The sequence below is a fragment of the Parastagonospora nodorum genome (genome assembly GCF_000146915.1).
Source record: "Parastagonospora nodorum SN15 chromosome Unknown scaffold_8, whole genome shotgun sequence".
Lineage (NCBI taxonomy): Eukaryota > Fungi > Ascomycota > Dothideomycetes > Pleosporales > Phaeosphaeriaceae > Parastagonospora > Parastagonospora nodorum.
The window spans coordinates 739,311-760,874 of NW_001884556.1; the positions used below are offsets into that span (position 1 = coordinate 739,311).

The window sequence follows — 21,564 nt, forward strand, 5'->3', positions numbered from 1 at the left end:
GCGACCGTCGCAAGGGACCAGAGCCCGAGACCCGCCGCAAGCCAAGAGTCGTTCCGCACGAGCAGCCAGCACAGCATCCAGAGCGTGGCATCGGAGCGCAGCTTCAGCGGCGCAAATGGACACACCGACTCTGCGTACGGCACCGGACTCGACGATGCGCAGGAACCACCCCGCAAGCGCATGCGCACCGAAGAGTCATTCTCGCAGCCCAATGGCGTCGACATGTCGATGCGCGATCTAGGCTCACCCACCGAGCCCAGCGAATCCTTCTACCACCAGACCGGACACCAGATCACGCTCCCTGATGGCGAGGTACCGTCGGCGCTACCTCCGCTGCCACATCCAGATACCAAGAGCAGCGAGGAGAAGCAGGCGATGCTGACCGACCTCTTCGCCGACCAGACGCGGACAGACTTTACCCACCACCCAGCGATACTACATCTATCAGGTGCCGACCTTGACATGCCCATCGACAACAGCGCCAACACTGCACTACACTGGGCCGCCACCCTGGCCCGCGTATCACTCATGCGATTGCTCGTCTCCAAGGGCGCAAACATGTTCAGAGGCAATGCAGCCGGCCAAACGCCCCTGATGAGCGCAGTATCAGTCAATAACAGTCTGGACCACAGCTGCTTCCCCGAGACACTCGAGATCTTGGCACCTCTCATCGAGCTGCGCGACACCCAGGGTCGGACCATTCTCCACCACATCGCAGTCACGTGCGCTATCAAGGGCAGGGCAGCGTCGAGCAAGTACTATCTCGAAGCCCTGCTAGAGTACCTAGTCCGCAGCAACATCGGCGCCAGCCAAGCAATTTCGTTCCAGGACAACTATCCCAAGCCTATTGGACTTATGCGATTCATGCAGGAGATGGTGAATGCTCGCGACAAGGCTGGCAACACCGCGCTCAATCTTGCAGCACGCATCGGCAACCGCAACATCATTTCCCAGCTCATGGAGGTCCAAGCTGATCCCACCATCCCAAATCACAAGGGGAACTAGGCCAGTCGATTTTGGTGTTGGCAGCGATGGTCTTGATGGTCATACCATTGACATTGCTGCCAGTCCCAGCAAAGGCAAGGCACCACTAAGCAAAGTGGAGGAGACCAGCCGGGGAGATCCAACCGCGTAAGTCAATCTGCAACTGTTTGCCGATCCAGTACTAACACAATCCAGTAATGAGCGGTATCCTCCAGTCCGCTTCTATGCAGTTTACACAGGAAGCGCGCCTAAAGCAAGACTCCATTGACCGCACCAACGATCTAATCACACAGCTATCGAGTCAACAAAAACAGGAGCAACAAAGGCTCGAGCACCTGCGCAATCGACTGCGGTTACGACAAGACCGAGCGAAACGGATAGCGAACCTCAAGCGGTGGCTCGAGCCACAAAGACACATGTTGTCCGTGAATGCTGGCGTGGCCGAACTTCAAGAGAAACGAAGGATAGGATATGCCGATGCGGAGGGCGCGGGCTTCCTCATCAACGAAGAAGACCTACCTTTTGAGCTACGCCAAGTCGGGGACGCTCTCATACGACACGCTTCTGATGGACCGTCTTATCTCTCGACACCATTACCGCTTGATCCAGCTTCTTTCTCGAATCACCAGACTTCGCCACATCTCGCACGGATCTCCACCCCAGTCCTCCGACACCGCCTCGACACCTACACCCATGCCAACGCCGCGTTGCTCACGCGAAGTCGAAAACTAAAGGAGAAGGATGGTCAACTCGAGCAAATGTATCGCAAGGTAGTGTCATTGTGCACAAAAGTTGAAGAGAGCAGGATCGAGGAATGCTTGGAGAGTCTCGTCGCAGCTCTGGATAGCGAAGAAGGCGAGGGCGTCGAAGTCGGTCGCGTTCGTGAATTCTTGCGCAAGGTTGAAGGCGTCGAACCGTAATGCCACCGCCTCTAGTACGAATTTCCTTCACGTCTTACATAATGGTCAGTGCCTTCGCTTGGCTCACCAGTCTTACGACTTCCTGTTTTCTGTCATGACATTATCACTATTCGGGGCTGCATCACGATCTTCTCTACATTCCATCTTCATATGCACAGCTGCGTGCTGGACTGCTTGCCATGGTCGGCGGCGATATACCAATTCATTCTTAGTTCCATGAAATGCCGTCTTGGCACTCTGTCCCACGCAACCAGACGCGGTTGTCCCTCTTCATTTCTAATTCAAATCAGCACAGGCCCTTCGTGCGATCTACAATAGAGAAAAGTCGATCCACCATAGCAGAGATCGATGGCAGTGGCTCGTTTGGTTCACGAACTCGGTTACCGGGGTCACCGGATGACACCGACCTCCCAGCCACAAACCCATTGGTATAACAACCTCATCCCCTTCTTTCGTGAACTAAGTCATCGCCATCACTTCTTCCAATTCACGATGTCCTCACCGTCCAAAGGCCCGACTGTCCATGAAGTCCCCGTCTCCTCTTCCTCCTCATCCACCACACTCTCCGCTGCCTTCGAAGAACGCATGCTCGAAACCATCAAAGGCTCCACATATCTCGTTGACTGGTATGGCTCCGGTGATGCCGGTAACCCACAAAATCTGCCGCGTTGGCGCAAATGGCTCATCACCATGTCGATTGCGCTGTACGTGCTCACCACGACGTTTGCGAGCAGTGTGTTCAGCCCTGCTGCGATGGCGACGAGTAGAGAGTTTGGGGTTAGTTTGGAGGTCATGGTTGGTGCGGGGACGAGTATGTTCATGTTGGGTTTTGCGGTTGGGCCGATTATCTTTGGGCCGCTCAGTGAGCACTTTGGTCGCAAAGGTCCATTGCTGATTGGGTATTTGGGCTTCGCTCTCTTGCAACTACCCGTTGCTCGAGCGCATTCTGTGTCGACGATCTTCATCTTTCGCTTCCTGCAGGGCGTGTTTGGAGCGGCGCCGAGTGCAGTGTTGAGTGGCACGCTGGCGGATATATGGACACCGCAGCAGAGAGGGTTTGCCATGCCTGCTGTTGGGTCATTTTTGATGATTGGTCCAATCTTAGGCCCAATAGTGAGTGTTTACATCTCAAAGAAATAGCGCAATCTGATGGTGACCAGGTTGGATCAAGAATCGTCGTTAGTTCGCTTGGATGGAGATGGTAAATCGCCCTTCCCCAGTATCTCGTCACGCGCTCATACGTTCACACAGGATTGAGTACCTCATCGCCATCGCGTCCCTCGCAAATGCACTCATCACCTACCCCATCCTGACCGAAACATTCGGCCCCGTCCTTCTCACCCGTCGCGCAAAGCGCATGCGAAGCATGACCCAGAACTGGGCATACCACTCCAAATCCGAACAAAACGCCCTTACCACCCGCGACATACTCTCGCAATGTCTCGCCAAGCCCGCGAAAATGCTCTTCCTCGAACCAATTCTCTTGCTCATGTCGCTTTACATATCCGTCGTCTTCGGTACTATTCACCTCCCCTCTCCCTTTCCTTCATCAAAATCACTAACGAGATGTGTTGTAGGGCTCATGTACATTTTCTTCCTCGCCTACCCAACCTCCTTCATCCTCGAGCGCCACTACTCCCCCACAACCGCCACCCTCCCCCTCCTCGCCATCCTCCTCGGCTGTATCCTCGCCTCCCTACTCATCTCGCTGACAATTCACACGCGCCTCGCGCCAAACCCCGCCGCCGGGCGCCCTCGCGAATACCGCATGCTGCTCATGGCGCTCGGCGGTCTTTTCCTGCCGCTAGGCATCTTTGCGTTCGGCCTCACCAGCTCGCCTTCACTCAATCCTATCTGGCAGATCCTCGCGGGCGTCCCGATTGGAATGGGCATTATCCTGATCAACATGCAGGGCCTGAATTACATCGTCGATTGCTATGGTGTGCATGCGAATAGTGCAGTCGCGGCAAACACGTTCCTGCGGAGTGTGTTTGCAGCGGGCATGCCGCTTTTCGCGACGGGCATGTACGCGCGACTGGGCGTGGAGACGGCGACGGTTATTTTGGGGGCGTGTGCAGTGGGGTTGGTGCCGATTCCGGTGGTGTTCTTTTTGTGGGGCGGAGCGATTCGCAGGAGGAGTCGGTGGGTGGCGGAATAGAATTGAGGAGGGGATTGGCGGTGTTGAGGAAAGTTGTGATACTTGAATGCGGATATTCTTGGTGGGAGCTTGGAAGAGGTTGAATTCCAGCAGATTGTGCAGAAGTCAAGCCTTTGAGGCATTTTTGGGTCCTTGTGATGTGCCGTGCCGCACTTGAGACAGTTTAGGCTCGCATATGAGGACATTGGTTATTTGTTATAGTATCCAGAATTCTGGAGCGCCTTGTGGCTTGACTGCCGTAGCTTTTCTTGTGCGTCAATGAGCACTGGAAAGCTGCGTAGAATAGCTTTACGGAAGTAAAATGTAGGCAGTGATGAATGTGTACCTGACTATTTGCTTCTGAATCTACAACTCAAGTTCGTTCGGAGACTAACTTTCTCTTCTATTTGGGCTGGAAAGTATGGTCGTTTATCGCTGCAGGCTCCGCAATCCAGGATCTAATTTCGCGTTGATGTCTGGAGGCGAAAGAGCAATAGCATATACACAAAACGATACAATCATAGTCGTATCATTCGTTCCTTGGTTAAATAACCAGACCTTTCGCGTGATGAATTAAGCGCACCCCTAACAGTCGGCTTGAGGCCACCGAGCAAGGCCTCCCGCATCGATCCACCCGCAATTCGCTTGATCACACCACTGGCCGAAACAGACTCTTTGATCCTTGGAAATTCTTGGAATAGGACATCCAGGCACCGAAATCTTGATTCTTGTTGTTCTGCAAGCCACTTTGTCTCCTGAGCATGCTTGCTACGTATGTGCCACAGGTGTGCATGTTCCCACACAATTCTTCAGACTCACACGATTTGCAGTTATTATATATCCGACAAAAAGTCCCATTACGGGTTCCCGAGTTTTGAAATCCGAGGTCTGGTAGGACGATAATCAATCACGCCGAGTAGGCAAGCAAGACTTGCTGACACTGGGTAAGGTAGTCGAATTTTGAGTATCCGAGCCCTGATAAAGCAAAGTGCCTTGTCTACCAATCGTGGTTTGTTACGGCAAACGATGCCTTTGTCTATAGTTGCCGCCCTTAGCGGCATCGGTATCGCATTAGCCATCTACACAGCTACCATCTTCTCGATCCTACACGTTCCTTGGATCGAAACCCATGCTGTTTACATGCATAAACTACGACTGATTGGTCGTAAAGATCTAAGGTATCCAGAACAATTCGGATTCGCTCATCGTCAAGTGTCATCTTTCTTCCTCGAAACCAAAGACGGCGTCAGCTTGCATGCCTGGCATGTCTTGCCGGTTGGTGTGTACCACAAGAACGCCACACGGTTGGTGCGCCAATGTTTGGATGCAAAGTCTCAAGACACACTCAACTTTAACTTGTTGAAGAGTGATCCGGAGGCTAGACTGGTCATTCATACCCATGGTTCTTCGGGGGCTTTGGCGGCCTACTGTCGTAGCGAAACATACCGCGCCTTATCGTCACTGGCACCCAACAAGATTCACGGGTTGGCATTCGACTATCGTGGCTTCGGTCTGTCTTCCGGCGTCCCAAGTGAGCAAGGTCTCCGTGTCGACGCACAAGCTATCTTCGACTGGGCCCATAAGACTGCAGGGGTGCCATCAGAACGTATCGTGGTCTTCGGACAGTCGATGGGCTCCAGTGTAGCCATTGCCCTTACACGAGACCTTGCACTGCAGAAGATATCAGTGGCCGGCCTTATAATTACGGGGGCTTTTCCGGACGTGCCAACAATGTTAGGCAAATATCGTACTATCTTTAGCCTTCGACCCTTTGGGCTGCTCGCTAGATTCCCGGGGCTGATAGCATTCTGCACTCGGCGCATGCGCAACAAGTGGGCGAACATAGACGCGCTGATGGATCTCGTGCGTAACTGCTCTCGTTACCATGTTCAAATATTGCACGCCCAAGACGATCGTATTGTGCCTTGGACTTTCAGCAACAGCTTCTTTGAGGACGCAGTCAGAGCTGCTGGTCATTCGCAACTTGGCGACGAAGAGTTTGAAGAAGAGAAGAAGAGGAGGACAAATCAAATGGGGGAGGGAGGCTGGTCTGTCGAGTGGCCGACGTCTCGCGGATTGATACGACAGGAGGTACCGCGTTATGGTGAACATGATAAGATTATGTTGCATCCGAGTATCGCGTTGGCCGTGATACGGGCATTTCAGAGCAGAGAATCTAATTTCCAGGGTTGATCATGTGAACAAAATTTTGGCTGCCTTCATTTTATTCGTCTTCCACCAAGCAGAATGTATTGGAAAGTTACAATTGCAGGATAACACAGGCTTCGCCACCCGATTTTGCATATATTTCCAAGTCCCTCGAGGAGATGAAGTTGCAAACGCACTCCTGCCATATTATTGAGACTACATTTGGCCAATCTAATAAGCTTGAAAACTGCATACACAGCGATAGAAACTATGTAATTATGTGGGTCACTGGTCGCATATTTTCGTCCAATCTTTTCGTCTCCACCTCAGTAGATCTAGGTTAGTCCAACAGTTCTTTCATCTCGTCAGGACGGCTAATCTCATGCAATTGCATGCCGAAGTCATCTTTCATAGGCCTCATGGCGTGTGGAGGGCCACCATGTCTCGCTGGATGGAGTGAATTAGCAAAAGACTCCGCACTACATCGAGGTCGCCAATTAGGTACGCTTATATTGGGAGTCGCATTCAGACTAATAAGATATTGGTACTTAAAGAAGGTTCGATGTCTCACACCCGGGCAGACAAGCGAAAAGAAACAGTGGTTGAGTTTGGTCTGAGCGGGAGCGAAAACATGCATGAATGCTCGCGTATTTCATCATCGCGACCTGAGGAAGTCTAGGGCATTAGGAAGAGGCGAGTCTAGTGCGAGGTGCGCTACCCCATCTAATTCTTGCAGCGATCGCTAGACCTACAGATCCCATTGCGAAAAACCACAAAGGCAGGACCGATATATGGCCCTGTCGGGTGCCGACAGCTAACACGATTCCGCAAACAGCCAGGATGACAGCAAAGAGAAGAACGAAGAAGTTCCGTACAATAAAACGTCCGAGCCACAAGATGGCTCGTGCTGGCACTCTAATGCGAGAGTCATCATGTTGCCATGGGGGCGTAGAACTGTCTAGGTCTTCTCCTAAGAGTGGAGTCTGCACATTGCCTTCTATGTTGTTGAGGCTGCGCTGTGCCTGGTCCAGAGCTGACTGTGTATTTGCACGAGAATCATCGTAGGTAACACTGTCGCGATCAGTTAACTGTTCGTTGTGTTCGAGCCATGTCTCCCACTCACGCCTGCGCAAACCTCACTAATTCCCTGCCTAGTCGCATGACTGTGAAAGCTATTTATTTGACTTCTTTTGATCTTGCATTCAAGTCGCTGCTTTCTCATCCCGAGGTCGCTTGCTGATTCAGTCAGTTGTTGCTATATACTTGGAGTGAATCGTTACCCTCGAGGCTGCCTATCGGGTCAACGTTGAATAAATTACGACTCGAGGTTTTGAACGTTGGTGTCTCTTCCCGTAGGCGCCGAGCACCCCACCTTCGGCTGCACAGGACAATGCCAACCAATCAAACCCACGATAGAGGCTGTGGCTAAGTTCTGTCAGCCGCCCAGCCTTCCTCCTCAACAATCCCATCTTGCCTCTGCGACGTTTGTCACTGTAACGAACATGGCTGACCCTATCTCCATCCTTGGGCTTGTCGCAGGCATCATCACTTTTGTCGACTTCGGCTACAAGGTGATTTCGGGCAGCAAAAGCGCGCGCGACTCGATTCAAGGCAGAACTCCTGATGTAGCCAGGTTGAACAAAATTGTTCAAGAGATAAGACTGATGAACGCGGCACTGGTATCGCAGATCTCAGGACAAAGAAAGCCATCGCCTCTGGAAAAACATGTCATCGAAATGGTTCAAGAGAGCGAAAAGTTGAATTTGCAACTGCATAAGGAGATCGAAAAGCTCACAATGCGATCTGAAACTCGATTTAAGCATCTGGAAAGTGGTCGTGTTGCGTTACAAAGTATACGAAGTCACAAGAGTTTACAATCTCTCGGTAAAGAATTATTGGTATTGGACCATCGCGTCAGAAGCGGCATTCAGATGGTTCTAGAACTGTAAGTTGCACCACAATGACTTATGTACCACTCACCCTTGAAGGCTTAAATATTCTCCACACAAGCAATAGCTAACTTGTGGCATCTTTCGAACAGTAACCATCATGATTCCGTCATGTCAAGGCTGAAAGACCTCCAGGACTCACAGAAAGCACTTGGAATAGATCATGAAACGAAGTTCAACCAGATCAAGGACAGCATCATTCATTTGACTGGGCAAGAGCATCAGAAACATGTGGTACAGATCGCAGAGCAAGGTGCTCAGCTGTTAAGCCTAAAAGCCAAAGTGGATGCACTTTTGAAGGAGCACTCCGATTCTTCGAAGGCTATACGAGTCGTGAGAAGCTTGTACTTCCAAGAAGTTCGTCGCCGGTTCGATCAAATACCATACTCTGACCGACGTTCAAACGACTGGATATATGATCCATCCTTGACCACTTTCTCGCTTTGGCTAGAGAGCAATGCAACTGCAGATGGATTGTTCTATATTTGGGGAAAGGTCCGCACGTCAGCATAAACTGATGATCAAATACTAACAAAATTCAGCCAGGCAGCGGGAAGTCCACTTTGATGAAGTACATCTCAGAAGACGAGCGGACCCGAGACAAGTTGAAGACTTGGTCACGTACAGAGAAGCTCTACATCGGAAGCTACTTCTTCTGGAATCAAGGCAGCGAGATGCAGAAAAGCCGGACGGGCCTCATGCAGTCTTTACTTTACCAGATCCTGAGAGCTTCACCGGAACTCATTCCACCGGAAGTCGGTGGACGACTAGATCACGAGGTGTGGGACATGAATGAAATGATTGCCACATTCGAGTATATCGCGAACCAGACTCGGTATAGCTCCAAATTCTGCTTCTTCATCGACGGTCTCGACGAATACAATGGCGATGAAAATGATATAGCGCCGATGTTGAAGGTATTGATATCTTCTCCGCATATCAAGCTTTGTGCGTCTAGTCGACCAGGGCGGCTGTATGAACAGTCGCTACGCCGCGAGGATCGTGCCTTTGATATTGCGCGTTTCACCAAGGAAGACATGCGGCACTACGTTCAAAATCGCCTTACTGTCAACACAAAGTTTCAAAGGTTATCCTTACAAGGAACGGGGTGCCAAAATATTATTTCAAATATCTCTGGACATGCACGCGGCGTTTGGCTGTGGGTGTTTCTGGTGACTCGCGACATCCTATATGAGGTGGACCGTGATGAGGGCATACTCACGCTTCAGAAGATAGTCAACGAGTTTCTATCTGACCTAGAGAGGTACTTCGAACGTATCATCGATAGGATCAAGGACCGACACAAGGAGGAGATGGCCCAGACCTTCCTGGTCACCGTTCATGAGCTGCAACCTCTGCCTTTGTTTGCTTTTGCGCTACTTGAAAGGGAACGGACACGGCCAGACTACGCTCTCGAGACACCGATTGAACCAGTCTCATTGGATGAAATAGAGCCAAAACATCCGGTTTGGCAAGCTCGCGTGCGCAATAGATGCGGGGATCTTCTCGTCATCGATCCTGGGCCTCATCCAGTGTATCTTAGCCATTCAGTCGACTTCATGCATCGAACTGTGCGAGACTTCCTCCGCGACTGCTATCACGATAATCTCAGAAATTATCTCACACATGAATTCAGTCCTTTAGTATCGCTATGTAAGATTCACTTGTGTCTGCTGAAAGCTTTGCCGGTCGACAACTTCAGAGACCGCAGGTCAGTCAACAGGATCATTGGTCTCACAGATGAGTTACTATACTACGCTCATGAGGCGGAGAAAAACTGCACGCACCAGGAGCAGAGAACTCTGGACGGATTGCTGAACGAGTTGGATAAGGTGAACAGTCATCATGCGCGTAGTATTAGAAACCACTGGACACATGCCCGAGACTCTCCTGCGAAGTTGGGTTTCGACCATTATCGCGAGGGAGGACAATGTAACTTCCTCGCGTTGGCCGTTCAGGCCAGGCTAGCCAAATATGTTAGTACAAGGCTGCAAGCGGACAAGCAGATCATGCAAAAGGGAGGCAGACCACTGTTGGACTACGCGCTTCGCCCACGCCGTGTCACTCCAATCTCTATGGACTACCATACGACAAGAGACGATCCCAGCGTCGATATTAAAATGGTGGAATTGCTCCTTGCGCATGGCGCGAACCCAAATCAGTCGGTCCATCTTTACGATGGTGAATCTGTGTGGGCCCTGTTTCTTCTGTCTATCCACGAGGCGAATCGGCAAGAGGGATCTGGCACGTCACCACCCGAGAGTCTAAAAACTGCTTGGTACGCATCATGCGAAGCAATGATTAGAGTCGGCGCTCAGTCTGATCACATAACTGTGGTTGTGAAGGGTCGGCCTGGGCTCAACACAACCACGATCCTCAGTGGCGTCTTTGGACCTGAGAGGGCGAAAATTCTGGAGGATCAAATAGAAGCTATCGCAGCTCGTAAGGAAATGGAAGGGGAGAAAAGCGATTCTGAGAATTTCTGTTTGATGATGTAACAATATCAACATGAACGGACCTGCCACCGACAAGCTGCCATAGAGGCTGTCATGTACAGACATGATTCTTGATGTACCAAGCCGGCGTGATCTTTTAGCCTTGGCCTGACTATAATGATTGGTTCCAATATTATAAACAGTAAATATTGCCGGGCGTTCGGTGACCAGCACGTTCAACAACCACTTCCCAATCCAAGGCTTCATCATATCCTTATCGAGGGGCTTCCTATTCTTTGTCTCTCAGTCAGCTAAGAACTCTCATAGACTTCCAATTTTGGAGCAAGACTGCGTGATTTCACCAAGTCTTCGAAGAAGATCAGCAACTTGATTACTATGTGCTTCTCTGCTTCTTTCTTCTACAGTGAAACCGTCATTGATGTCCCAATGCTCATGGTCGTCTTGCTTATTCAGAATATTCGTCGCCTGCTGAGTGGTCGGACATGTGATAAGATTAAGCAAACGTCAGCTCAATACTTTTATGACCCACCCATTACCAGTTTGAGGTGAGCGAAGGGGAAAATTAGTGAGTGGATATGATACCCACTCGTATCTAGCATAATACGCCCGTTACGCTGTTTGCAGTGTTTGTTTGCAAACGCGCCTTATGTCTCAGTCATGTGTACCCCCATTCAGGTTGAGAGCGCACGAACGCTGAGCAAATGAAGATGACCGGAGTGAATCGTAGGTATCTACTAAATGAGCGTCATGAGGCTGAGACATACTTTCTTTAGTGGAAGATCGGCGAAAGGCCTCCCGCCCGCACATGGTGAAGTTGACCAGCTATGCCTTAGTGCTCGGCCTGTTATAGCTTATTCCGCGAGTACCCCTTGTTCACATTGTCATCAACATCAAAATACATATGAATAATCATGGTCTGCCATTAGGGCTAAAAATTGCGCAGCAAGGGGTGTTTTTGTTTTACTCAGGGAGTGCATCGCTGTGCGCCCCTAGGCACCCTTCTCTCTGCGTAATAATGTGGACTGCATTCGGCAGCTGAACTTTTCTTGGCACGCCAGAAGGCTGTCAGCATGTTTGCCATCACCCGTACTTAATATTGATGATGTCGCAAAAGGATGAACCAGTGGCGCTGCTTGAACCAATTATAACCTTGCAATGAGGCACCGAGTTTAGATCGTCCGGACTAGGTGTCTAAGCCCCGGCAGTCATCAACTTGCTAGTCGAGCCCGACAGGTATCCAGTGGATGCCTTAAAATGTCAAAATTCAACAGAATCGCCTGTGAGCTTTAGGGTGTGAGCTGGATGCAGTCGTATTGGTCGGTATCGCCAGCCTTGTATTCTCTTCTGAGACAGTCTGCACATGCAAGAAGAACAGACAATGCGCAAATTTTTACCGTTTTGACTTCTCAAGAGCTTCCTTTCTCCAAGATTTGCATTCTAACTTCACAGATGCCATGTTCCTGGTGGCGGAGTCGGGGCGTGATACCCAGCGAATCGATACGACCTACAGCCAATCTTGTTCTGCTTCAAAGATTTTATATGGATAACCAGCATGGCGATCCACGAGCATGTAAGAATCGGTGTTCAATCACCGAATACTCAATTCCTAAACGGTGATGATAAAAACGCCTTACATGAATCAGTCATGAAGATTGATTGCGCTGATTGCGAATGGACGTATCACAGCGAAGCTTCCACGGCCACCGCGTTTGAGGCTGATCGTATATGCACGGACTACGTAGCCATTTGTGGTTGGTAAACAGGCTTCTCCTTTTCATGACATACTATCCTACGTGAGTTTCGGTTCCCCAGGCTTTGCAGCGCGCTACATCAGATCAATTTCCGGGCAAGTCGGCATGCATCGTGATCTTCACAGAATCTCGAACTAATGTTTTCGCTAAGCCTAGCTCACTAGGAAGGCTGAGTTATGAAACTAGGCAGTATCTGGCTCCAATTAACATGCTACTAAAGGTCGGGAGCTATGTGCAGTTTGGTTTCGTGTTTCACTGACACATTCATTCTCCCGAGACGCCGGAAATGCTTCAACCTCTTCGCGTAAATTCTATCACTCTATACTCCTAAGTCCCCGCTTGCGACAGGAAATATCATGCTACGGCCTGTCATTCTATTCAGAATACTCACAGTTGGTGCGCTGCTGTATGCGCTCAGCCTCGCACGCCGACAGTACCTCTTCCAGAACTACCTTCACGCCAGGCGAATCACTTCCACCGATTTCCCCGCACCGTACGTGAAAGTACTGAACGATTCCGTTGCTGAAGGCAAGCAGCCTCCGAAGGACTTCGACTACACGTCCACGTTTCCGCAGTCCCAGATCCCGAAGACCATCCACTTCATTTGGTTTCAGAACTTGTACCCCACGAATGACCACAGCCCCAGCCAGATACCCACGACCATCTCTCGGGCACCGGAGCTGTGTCGGGAGCACAATCCCGATTATGAGATCAACATCTGGAATGCAACCAGCGCGCGCACGTTCATAGCGCAGGAGTACTCGTGGTTTCTTCCCACGTATGATGGTTATAGGCATCCCATTCAGCGCATCGATTCGTTGAAGTACTTCGCGTTGTATCATTTCGGTGGCGTGTACATGGACCTCGACATCTCCTGTCGCCGGCCCCTGGATCCACTTCTTCAGTTCTCAGCATGGTTTCCCGAAGCTTCTCCGCTGGGTGTCAACAACGACTTGATGGCTGCGGCTGCACGGCATCCTATCTTCAAGCGAATGACAACAGAACTAGAGCGACATGACAAGAACTGGTTGTTCCCGTATCTCACGATCTTCTGGTCCACTGGACCACAGTTCACAAGCGACATCTTGAAAGAATGGTTTGAACACTACAAAATCGAAGCACTAAAAACACAAATGGAAAGAGGCATTGATGGTATGTCGAAATGCGCAGCGTGCACACGATCAAGCGCTGACTGTTCATAGCATCCCCGTCCTCATTCTTCGTCCTCCCTCAAGTATACTACTCGGAGCAGTACACATTCTTCGGTCACAGTCCCGGGGGAACTTGGCATGGCGGTGATGTCGCTGTGGTGTTGTGGTTCGTTGGGAAGCCTTGGATATTGCTGTTGATACTCGTCCCCGTCGCGGCTGCATGGCACAAGCTTAGAAAGAGGCAGAGAAGGTTATCATGGAGCAAGAGCGAAGATAAGTCGAATCCAGTCTGAAACGCAGATGCATATTGCCACTAGGACTCCCCATCACCGGAAGTACGCTCTGGTGTCGCACGATTTGTATTTGCCGTCACCTAAAACCGCCCCTGTAACACTAGAGCGACACCATTACTCCGACCTCACAAGTCAACAATCTGTGATTGACAAAGTAATTGACATTACGTTCGCCGCCCCAGTCGATCTCGCGCTCTATACAATGTTGTCAAGGAGGAAATTTTGGAGTGAAGCAATTGGCGTGCATGTCGCAGGCGACATTGACTGCTCGACTACGAAGGAAAGCAGACAAGCTCACCAATGATGTAAGAGTCGGGAACTGTACACAGTGTTGCTAGTCTTCGAAGCCCATGTAAACCTCCTGGACACCGCTCGTAAATACTAGATTGGCTGCCACCTGTTCCACATTGGCTTTTCATCGTACACATGTATCGTTGAAGGTGGTACACATGAGTCGTAAAAATGACTATGCGGAGTACATCGACAAGCACAGTATAATCACAGACAAATATAGCTATAATTTCATAGCTTCAGTAAGAGCTAGCAGACTGGTTATCAAAGTGAATGATAGCAATCACGTTGCGTTTTCGGAGGCTCCATGGCTGCAAATCAGCAAACGCCAAATGCCATAAGTATCTGCAGGGTCTCCGCGCTTCTTACTCCGATCGCAGTACTCTCCCAGCCTACCAGCGCTTTACTGCTTTACTCGTCACGATATCAACCACAGTCATGGACCCTATCGCTGAGGGCTGGAAGAAGCTACGACTGTAAGTTTTACCGGTACTTATCATTAATTGTGATTAATTCTTCATGTCTAGGCTGTTCATAGAAGAGCAAGAGCAGCAAGCAATGGACAATGTCCAGAGCATCCTAACACAGCCCAGCGACATGCATCAACTTCTCGAGCGCGCCATGATTGATGCAAACGAAGAGCAGACAATGACGTCTCTCGATTCTATTAGATCGTCTCTTGGTATGAATCGGGACATCGACGATATTGAGACTGAGATTGGGGTTGCGATCGAGGAGTACAATGTTCACTTCTGCCGGGCGATCGCCGTCAAGCTCCTTGCCAAGCTGCCGCGCGAGCTTCGCGACATGGTGTATTCACACCTCCTTCCTGGTGATATCAACCTTTGCAGAATCTTTTCCGACACATTTCACGTTACGCTAGACCATCCCCTATACGACGAGGGGCCTGGCGAAGAGGATACTGAGAGGTTGTATTTCCCGGAGTGCGCGCGCTCCGCAGCTGGAGACACTCTTTGTCCTGAGTATTTTTGGCGCGACGATGTCGTTGGTGTGCAAATGGCGCATGAGCTCATGGAAACGTTTTACCAGACGACAAAGTTCTCGTTCGAAAATGTATATGGTTGCAAACCAATAGACGGCACCTTCCTTCCAGATCTGTTGCAGACCGACCGGTTTGCCGCTGGTTTTGAGCCGCGCCAGTTGATCTCAAACTACTCACAAGAACTCTGCATCCAGAACGAGGCGCTCGGACTACACCAGATCGACACGCTAACACTAAACACGTGCCTTGAAAACCTCTGGCTGCTGAAGGGGAATGCCAGAATCCTTCTCAAGGTTAGTTTTAATAACGCCACGTTCTCACATCAAAAGTCACAAGCGACTACTGTTGATGAGATTATCAAAACTGCTTTTCCTGAGATAGTGAGGCTTCGGACAGCAGGATATCGACTTTCGGTCGAGCTGGAGGACGGAGGATGCCACCAGGAAACAAAGGCTGTGTTCTCACACTGGATGAACAAACTCGAGCTAGAAGTGCGCACAACACCGACCAACCCAGCAGGTTCCGTTGAATAATCGAGCCAGCTCTTTTGCATGGTAGGAAAGACCACGCATACAGATCATATACAAGGCGCTGTTGAGAGTCGGAAGGACAAGGATGGAAACACCTGGAAAATCTTTGACACAAAGTGAAAGAGAGAATTGCCAACCAGCAAACGCAGCCCGATAACCACGACGCAATGAAGCTAGGTACCTGGTTATACGATTAGTCGTCAAGATGAATTGAAACACATGTGTGACATTCATTTCGTCGCTTAATCTTCCGCGGACGCGGATAAATACCTGTGAGGCCATGCCGAGCTCAGTGCCCAGCCTTTTGCCTGAAGGTCTGCAACCCTGGCTGAAAATGTACAATGGGGCTAACACTCGAGACGAGGACTTCCTAAAGTCCTATGCGAATGATGAGGTGGCGTGCTTACCTCCAAGTACCAAATTGAACTTTCATGCTGATCTTATTGCTCATGGTACGGGCGAGACAATCTTGGAAGAGTATGTAGGAGCAAAACCTTTATGAAGGAGACATCGGGAAGGGTCCTGCGTCAATGGTGGTGTCTTGAATCACACATGTGGGGAGTTTTGTCAAATTTTGAAGTGCGAAGAAGTACAGAACAGGTCGTGAAGAGTGAGTTCTAGATAGTCGCGTCGGTGCATCCCTAGCCGCGTCGGTCCCCGCGAAGTTTTACCCCGCACCCCACGGTGGAGATGCCAAGCTAGCTTTTTGCAAACCTGAGCTTCTCCGAACCTATCACATAGCGCCGAGATATTCCCAAGATTTCTTCGTGTCCGCTTCCAAGTCTTGCTTACCCCAGAGTCGCTGTGAAAGCCCGCGTATCTGCCTAGATGCGGCAGGTCGCCCGTGGCGGCACCACCTCGGGTGGCTCGCGTGCAGGATGACTGTTGCCGCGTGGTAGTGTAGCATCGGTGCAAACGCCGATATCCATACGGCGTCAAAATCTTGCTCCGTGGTTGTGGTTACTATAAGGACTGAGCAGCTGCCATTTGAAGATGGTATCGGCAGCGGCTGTCGTTACCTGCAATCGACAGCGATCTACTGAACACCCCAACATCACTCAACATGGGTTGCTTCAGTACCCACGCCTCAGGGACTCTGGATCCTCCGTAAGGAATATCTGAAATCTAAGCATGAATATGATCTGACATGGAGACAGAGAGGTCCGTAATTGGAGAATCCATCTCATCGCGTTGATTGCGTCAATGTCAGCTCTGGCAAGTAAGTGATGATTCGATATGCGCAAGGAAGTTCGTGTCTAATCAAGAAATAGTGGGATATGATACGGCCGTCATTGGCGGCACTATGGCGCTCACCTCCTTCCAACGTGACTTCAACATGGCTAGTGTGGCCAAAAGTCAACGTGACACAATCCAAGGCAACATCGTTTCGACTTTTCAGGTCAGTATCATCGAGCATCGAACATCGTTCTAAAGACTGATCTTTTTTAGGCTGGCTGCTTCTTCGGTGCACTGTTCGCTTTTCCATTCGCCGAGAAGATTGGTCGCAAGAAGACCATGATCATCGCTTCTTCTATCTTTCTACTTGGTGGAACCCTCATGACCGCATCCCGAGGATCGCTCAACATGATCTACGGTGGTCGTGCAGTTGCAGGTCTGGGTATCGGAGCTTCTTCCATGGTTGTACCTGTGTACATCTCCGAGACGGCACCTCCATCCATCAGAGGACGTCTCATCGGTATCTTCGAAATTGCTTCTCAAGGCGGAGGCATGTTAGGTTTCTGGATCAACTACGCCTGCGACCGCACCATCGACGTCAACAGCCAGTCACAATGGATCATCCCGCTCGCCATTCAACTCATCCCAGGTTTGCTTCTCCTGCTTGGTGTTGCCTGGTGTCCAGAGAGTCCTCGTTGGAAGGCTCGTGGCGACGACTTCGATGGAGCTGAGAGGATTCTTACCAAGATCCGATGCCTTGACGCATCGCACTCTTACATCCAGCATGAAATGAGCGAGATCCGTGCGCAAGTCGAGGAGCGCAGTACCAACCACATGAGCAAGAAGGCACAGTTTATGAAGCTCTTCCAGAAGGGTGTGCGCAACCGCATGGCTATCGGTCTCGCCCTCATGTTCTTGCAGTCATTCACCGGTGTCAACATCATCACGTAAGTCACGTTTGGATACGTCCTTTTCGCAACCCGTACTGACTTCCTCCAGATATTACGCTCCCCGCATCTTTGAAACTCTTGGTATTACTGGAACGTCAACCAAGCTCTTCAGTACCGGTTTCTACGGTATCGCAAAGACCCTTGGAATGTGTTCCTTTACTTTCTTCGTCGTTGAAAGAGTTGGACGCCGCAACGGTCTCATCTGGGGCGCCGCACTTGGATGCCTCCCAATGTTCTACATCGGTGGATACGTCATGAAAGCTGATCCTGCCGCTGCTGCTCTGCAGGGTGTCGTCACCCGCAACGGATGGGGATATCTGGCCATGGTCTGCGTCTACCTAAACGCCTTCATCATCTGCGCCACATGGCAAGGTATTACCTGGACGTACGCATCTGAAATCTTCCCTCTTGATATACGTATGCTTTGCGTGTCGCTCACCACCGCTGACACATGGCTTGGATCCTTCATCATTGCGCGTAGCACGCCTTACATGATCTCCGACCTCGGATACGGCGCGTACTTCTTCTTCGCCTCTATCCTTGTTGCAATGGGCGTGTGGAGTTTTTTCTTTGTGCCCGAGACAAAGGGTATCTCACTCGAAGAGATGGACGCACTGTTCCAATACCCTGTTCACAAGGCTGTATGGGCACAGCTTCGTGGGAAGCCAATACTCAACGAAGATGTTCTTGCCAGGGGCAAAGGTCTAGACGAAAAGACCATCGCTGTTGAGCGTGTTGAGAAGTTGTGAAGACGATTGCATGAGCAAACAAGAAATAACGACCTCCAATATTTACATACATATCCTAAGCGGTGCTGTTGAGTGACTCAGCTCGCGTCAGCTCTCACCCAATACAAGTTTGCTGTCCCATCGCTGCCCTTCAACCACAAGTGCAGGATGTCTCTCCCAAGCGTTTCACTTGCGTTCTTCGTCAATATGTAGTTCCGACTCTGGTTTGTTCCCAACCAGCTAGTGTGCGATGACATGACCAACGGCCCATGTATTAGCCTGCCGACTGTTGCAGTACTATTCTCCCACTCAACATGCAGCTGTCCAGAATATGCTAGACTGTGCTTGCTCATAAGTGCGCGGTCTGCGTCCGTTGCCTCGTCGGGGTTTCGTGTTGGAGGAATGTGCTCTGGGTCTGTCGAAGATATACTGGCGGACATGTATCCCGCTGGATCGTAGATGATTTGACCCACTGGGTGCCGACCGAAGTTGTCTCGAGATTTAATATTACCGTTCAAATCGACTCTTGAAGCGCTGTTAGTGTCTACCGTCGTATTTCGCATAATATGTGAGGACGTACTGCGACTGATTAATGAATAGCCATGTACCACCAAGGCTGGTAGCAATGTGGTTTGGCAGAACCATTGTGGAAAATGAACACTCTTATGTTGATATCTCCACTTGTAGGTGAAGAGCGCCTCTATCGGACAACACGTAAACCATTTGCGTGTCTTATATATACCTGTGCTCAAGTGCGCAATGAGTCTTATCAGCACAGCTGTCCCATGAGCATTACTTTCGATTTGTGCTTCTCAAGGAGCCTAATTATGTGCTTACTTCCTGAGGTCATCGCAATCTCGGTGCACATTTAAGATGGCAGGCACTTAAAAACTGTCCCGCTAAGCGAGCTGTATTGCATGATGCTTATCAGCGGTAAGCACTCTCGAAGCCCCGCCTCGGTCGCAATGATATCTGCTCGCAATCATATTCGCTCACAAAGGCTAGATGTCTACACGTCATTTTATAAACTTCGCGAGAGAATGTTAAGGAAAGATGAAGTGGTATGCGGGGTCGCTGTGAAAGCACGCGAGCCGTTACCAAATCCGGCCTAGTAGAAAGGTCATCAGAAAGCACCAATCAATATAAGGATGACATCACACAACACCAGTGCTTCTAGTAACGATGTCTTCGATTGACTCACATCACGACTTCACATGGTATCGACACACGATGTCTACCACCGAAACGATGACGGTTTATGAACTGCAGCAGATAAACTCCACAGTGCGGGAGCCAAGCACTGTCGAAACAGATGAGCGAGGCGGCAGGGAGCGAAAGTCCGACAGAAAGCGGCTGCTTGCCCTGGTTGGCTCGGCGGTCGCCCAATTACCAATATGGGGTACTCCACACCAATACTCACAGTCCAACGCACTGACGATGATAGGCTTTGCTATGAGTTATGGTGTGCTACAAGAGTACTACTTCGATCACTGGACCTTGGACGGTGCTCGTGAACTCACTGGAATCATCGGCACAACTTCGAATGGTGTCATGTACCTCTCTATGCTCGTCCTGTTCGCTCTCTTCACAAAGCGCTGGGCACGTTATCGCCAAAGCGCAGCCATGTGCGGAGCTCTTGTTGCGTGCGCAAGCTTCATTTTGTCGTCGCGGAGCCAACACGTGTGGCATCTCATTGCTACACAAGGGATCCTTGCTGCCTTAGGCTGCGCTCTTGTTTACAGCCCCCTGACGCTCACCCTCGGCGAGTGGTTTGCTCTCGATAATCGCATATGCAATCGCGCTGTTGCATTCGGCATCTGCCTCTCCAGCAAGAATGTAGTTGGATCCGTATGTCCCTTTATGTTCCGTGGACTGCTTGATAGATACGACTTCCGCACTGCTTTAGTCATATGGGCAGCTGTTATGGTCTCGACTGGCACTCTGTCCATCCTGATGATACAAACTCCGCAGGCAAGTCTGGTCTCAGGCACAACGCGCGGTCGAAAGATTCCGTGGCAGTTTCTTAAGCATCGAACCTTCTGGATCTACAGTATTGCTACGCTGCTCCAAAGCGCCGGTTATGGAATCCCGCAAACCTATTTGAGTGAATATGCTCGGAACGTCTCGGCGCTCTCGCCAACGTTCTCGACCCTCCTCATAACATTGATAAATATCCCTGGTATATGCTCTTCCACTTTTTTCGGCTTTTTGAGCGATAACAAGCACTTTCGCCTCTCTGCACCGACAGTAACAGCCGTTTCCGCCATTAGCTCAGCGCTAGCCGTATTCTTGTTCTGGGGCTTCGCAGAAAAAGGTAGCATCGCTTTGCTTGTCCTGTTCGCTATCACATTTGGCTTCTTTGCTAGCGCATATAGCGCTACATGGGGCGGCGTAATGAATGATATGGAGAACGATGCCGCGAGACGAAACGAGGCAGTGGACAGTGGCGTGCTTTATGGTCTGCTCAACGGTGCACGTGGGATTGGCTACGTCAGCGGTGGGCTCTTGAGTGTGCCGTTGATCAAAGCTGGTGGTGCACATCCAACAGGCCATTTCGGATATTCAACGACATACGGGCCTCTCATCATGTTCACTGGACTTTCCTTGGCGTTTGGTGGATGGGGTCTTGCTTTCACTCCGAAGTGGAAGAGTCTGCTCCATTTGCGTTAGTTCCTTTCGAGATCGGGCTTCATTCTTCAAAGTTCAAGGTAGTCGTAGACCTTCCGACGATAAACGACGGATGATTTAGTACACGTCACCAAGCCGCAAGTGAAAGGCCAAATTAAGCTCAAGGCACGTGAGCACGCGTGTCAATTCGTCGAAAGCGCGCTTAATCACGCGCCAGTGTAAATGGCATTGGGAAAATCGACCCGATCAATTTCTGTACCGTACAAATCTACCACACGGACTCTGTCTCTACCAGACCAGCAGTTTTTCAACTTGCAGTCACCGTATGCCCGCCGCGCATTCTGCAGAGAAAGCTGCTTAAATTACCATCTTGATTGCGAGAACTATAATTTCACTGGATTACTATTCATGTCAGCACGTAAAACTAAGCCGAGGTCGAAGAGTGGTCGGAGTGACAGGGAGCAAGGTT

At 50.3% G+C, this 21,564-nt stretch overlaps 11 protein-coding genes across 11 annotated transcripts; 9 read left to right on the forward strand and 2 right to left on the reverse strand.

Moving 5' to 3' along the window:
• Positions 1 to 180: 180 nt before the first annotated feature.
• On the forward strand, positions 181 to 1,005 carry SNOG_05807 (hypothetical protein; the record flags this gene model as incomplete). Its single annotated transcript, XM_001796150.1, has 1 exon — positions 181 to 1,005. The coding sequence occupies one exon, from the start codon at positions 181 to 183 to the stop codon at positions 1,003 to 1,005; it is 825 nt and encodes a 274-aa protein (XP_001796202.1).
• Positions 1,006 to 1,400: 395 nt separating this feature from the next.
• On the forward strand, positions 1,401 to 1,904 carry SNOG_20060 (hypothetical protein; the record flags this gene model as incomplete). The annotated part of the gene is made up of 1 exon (XM_001796151.1): positions 1,401 to 1,904. The coding sequence occupies one exon, from the start codon at positions 1,401 to 1,403 to the stop codon at positions 1,902 to 1,904; it is 504 nt and encodes a 167-aa protein (XP_001796203.1).
• A 492-nt stretch (positions 1,905 to 2,396) lies between these two features.
• Positions 2,397 to 4,062, forward strand: SNOG_05808 (hypothetical protein; the record flags this gene model as incomplete). The annotated part of the gene is made up of 3 exons (XM_001796152.1): positions 2,397 to 3,017; positions 3,088 to 3,421; positions 3,482 to 4,062. The coding sequence occupies 3 exons, from the start codon at positions 2,397 to 2,399 to the stop codon at positions 4,060 to 4,062; spliced, it is 1,536 nt and encodes a 511-aa protein (XP_001796204.1).
• Positions 4,063 to 5,067: 1,005 nt separating this feature from the next.
• Positions 5,068 to 6,234, forward strand: SNOG_05809 (hypothetical protein; the record flags this gene model as incomplete). The annotated part of the gene is made up of 1 exon (XM_001796153.1): positions 5,068 to 6,234. The coding sequence occupies one exon, from the start codon at positions 5,068 to 5,070 to the stop codon at positions 6,232 to 6,234; it is 1,167 nt and encodes a 388-aa protein (XP_001796205.1).
• Positions 6,235 to 8,249: 2,015 nt separating this feature from the next.
• Positions 8,250 to 10,636, forward strand: SNOG_05810 (hypothetical protein; the record flags this gene model as incomplete). The annotated part of the gene is made up of 2 exons (XM_001796154.1): positions 8,250 to 8,471; positions 8,681 to 10,636. 2 exons carry the CDS (start codon positions 8,250 to 8,252, stop codon positions 10,634 to 10,636), a joined length of 2,178 nt encoding a protein of 725 aa, XP_001796206.1.
• Positions 10,637 to 12,701: 2,065 nt separating this feature from the next.
• Positions 12,702 to 13,789, forward strand: SNOG_05811 (hypothetical protein; the record flags this gene model as incomplete). Its single annotated transcript, XM_001796155.1, has 2 exons — positions 12,702 to 13,497; positions 13,548 to 13,789. 2 exons carry the CDS (start codon positions 12,702 to 12,704, stop codon positions 13,787 to 13,789), a joined length of 1,038 nt encoding a protein of 345 aa, XP_001796207.1.
• Positions 13,790 to 14,518: 729 nt separating this feature from the next.
• On the forward strand, positions 14,519 to 15,616 carry SNOG_05812 (hypothetical protein; the record flags this gene model as incomplete). Its single annotated transcript, XM_001796156.1, has 2 exons — positions 14,519 to 14,556; positions 14,608 to 15,616. 2 exons carry the CDS (start codon positions 14,519 to 14,521, stop codon positions 15,614 to 15,616), a joined length of 1,047 nt encoding a protein of 348 aa, XP_001796208.1.
• SNOG_20061 (hypothetical protein) lies at positions 15,519 to 16,170 on the reverse strand. The gene is made up of 2 exons (XM_001796157.1): positions 16,021 to 16,170; positions 15,519 to 15,794 (listed from the first exon to the last, which is right to left on the reverse strand). The coding sequence occupies exons 1-2, from the start codon at positions 16,062 to 16,064 to the stop codon at positions 15,569 to 15,571; spliced, it is 270 nt and encodes an 89-aa protein (XP_001796209.1). The 5' UTR covers positions 16,065 to 16,170; the 3' UTR covers positions 15,519 to 15,568.
• Positions 16,171 to 16,916: 746 nt separating this feature from the next.
• Positions 16,917 to 18,488, forward strand: SNOG_05813 (hypothetical protein; the record flags this gene model as incomplete). Its single annotated transcript, XM_001796158.1, has 3 exons — positions 16,917 to 17,012; positions 17,063 to 17,736; positions 17,789 to 18,488. The coding sequence occupies 3 exons, from the start codon at positions 16,917 to 16,919 to the stop codon at positions 18,486 to 18,488; spliced, it is 1,470 nt and encodes a 489-aa protein (XP_001796210.1).
• Positions 18,489 to 18,565: 77 nt separating this feature from the next.
• SNOG_05814 (hypothetical protein) lies at positions 18,566 to 19,112 on the reverse strand (the record flags this gene model as incomplete). The annotated part of the gene is made up of 2 exons (XM_001796159.1): positions 18,566 to 19,001; positions 19,048 to 19,112. The coding sequence occupies 2 exons, from the start codon at positions 19,110 to 19,112 to the stop codon at positions 18,566 to 18,568; spliced, it is 501 nt and encodes a 166-aa protein (XP_001796211.1).
• Positions 19,113 to 19,715: 603 nt separating this feature from the next.
• SNOG_05815 (hypothetical protein) lies at positions 19,716 to 21,137 on the forward strand (the record flags this gene model as incomplete). The annotated part of the gene is made up of 1 exon (XM_001796160.1): positions 19,716 to 21,137. One exon carries the CDS (start codon positions 19,716 to 19,718, stop codon positions 21,135 to 21,137), a length of 1,422 nt encoding a protein of 473 aa, XP_001796212.1.
• Positions 21,138 to 21,564: the final 427 nt, after the last annotated feature.

Coding starts and splice junctions, on each gene's coding strand:
- SNOG_20061 (XM_001796157.1), bottom strand. CDS start 16,064: ATGAGCAATAAGATCAGCATGAAAGTTCAATTTGGTACTTGGAG. Junction 15,795..16,020: donor GTTCAATTTGGTACTTGGAG/GTAAGCACGCCA, acceptor TCGTATAACCAG/GTACCTAGCTTCATTGCGTC.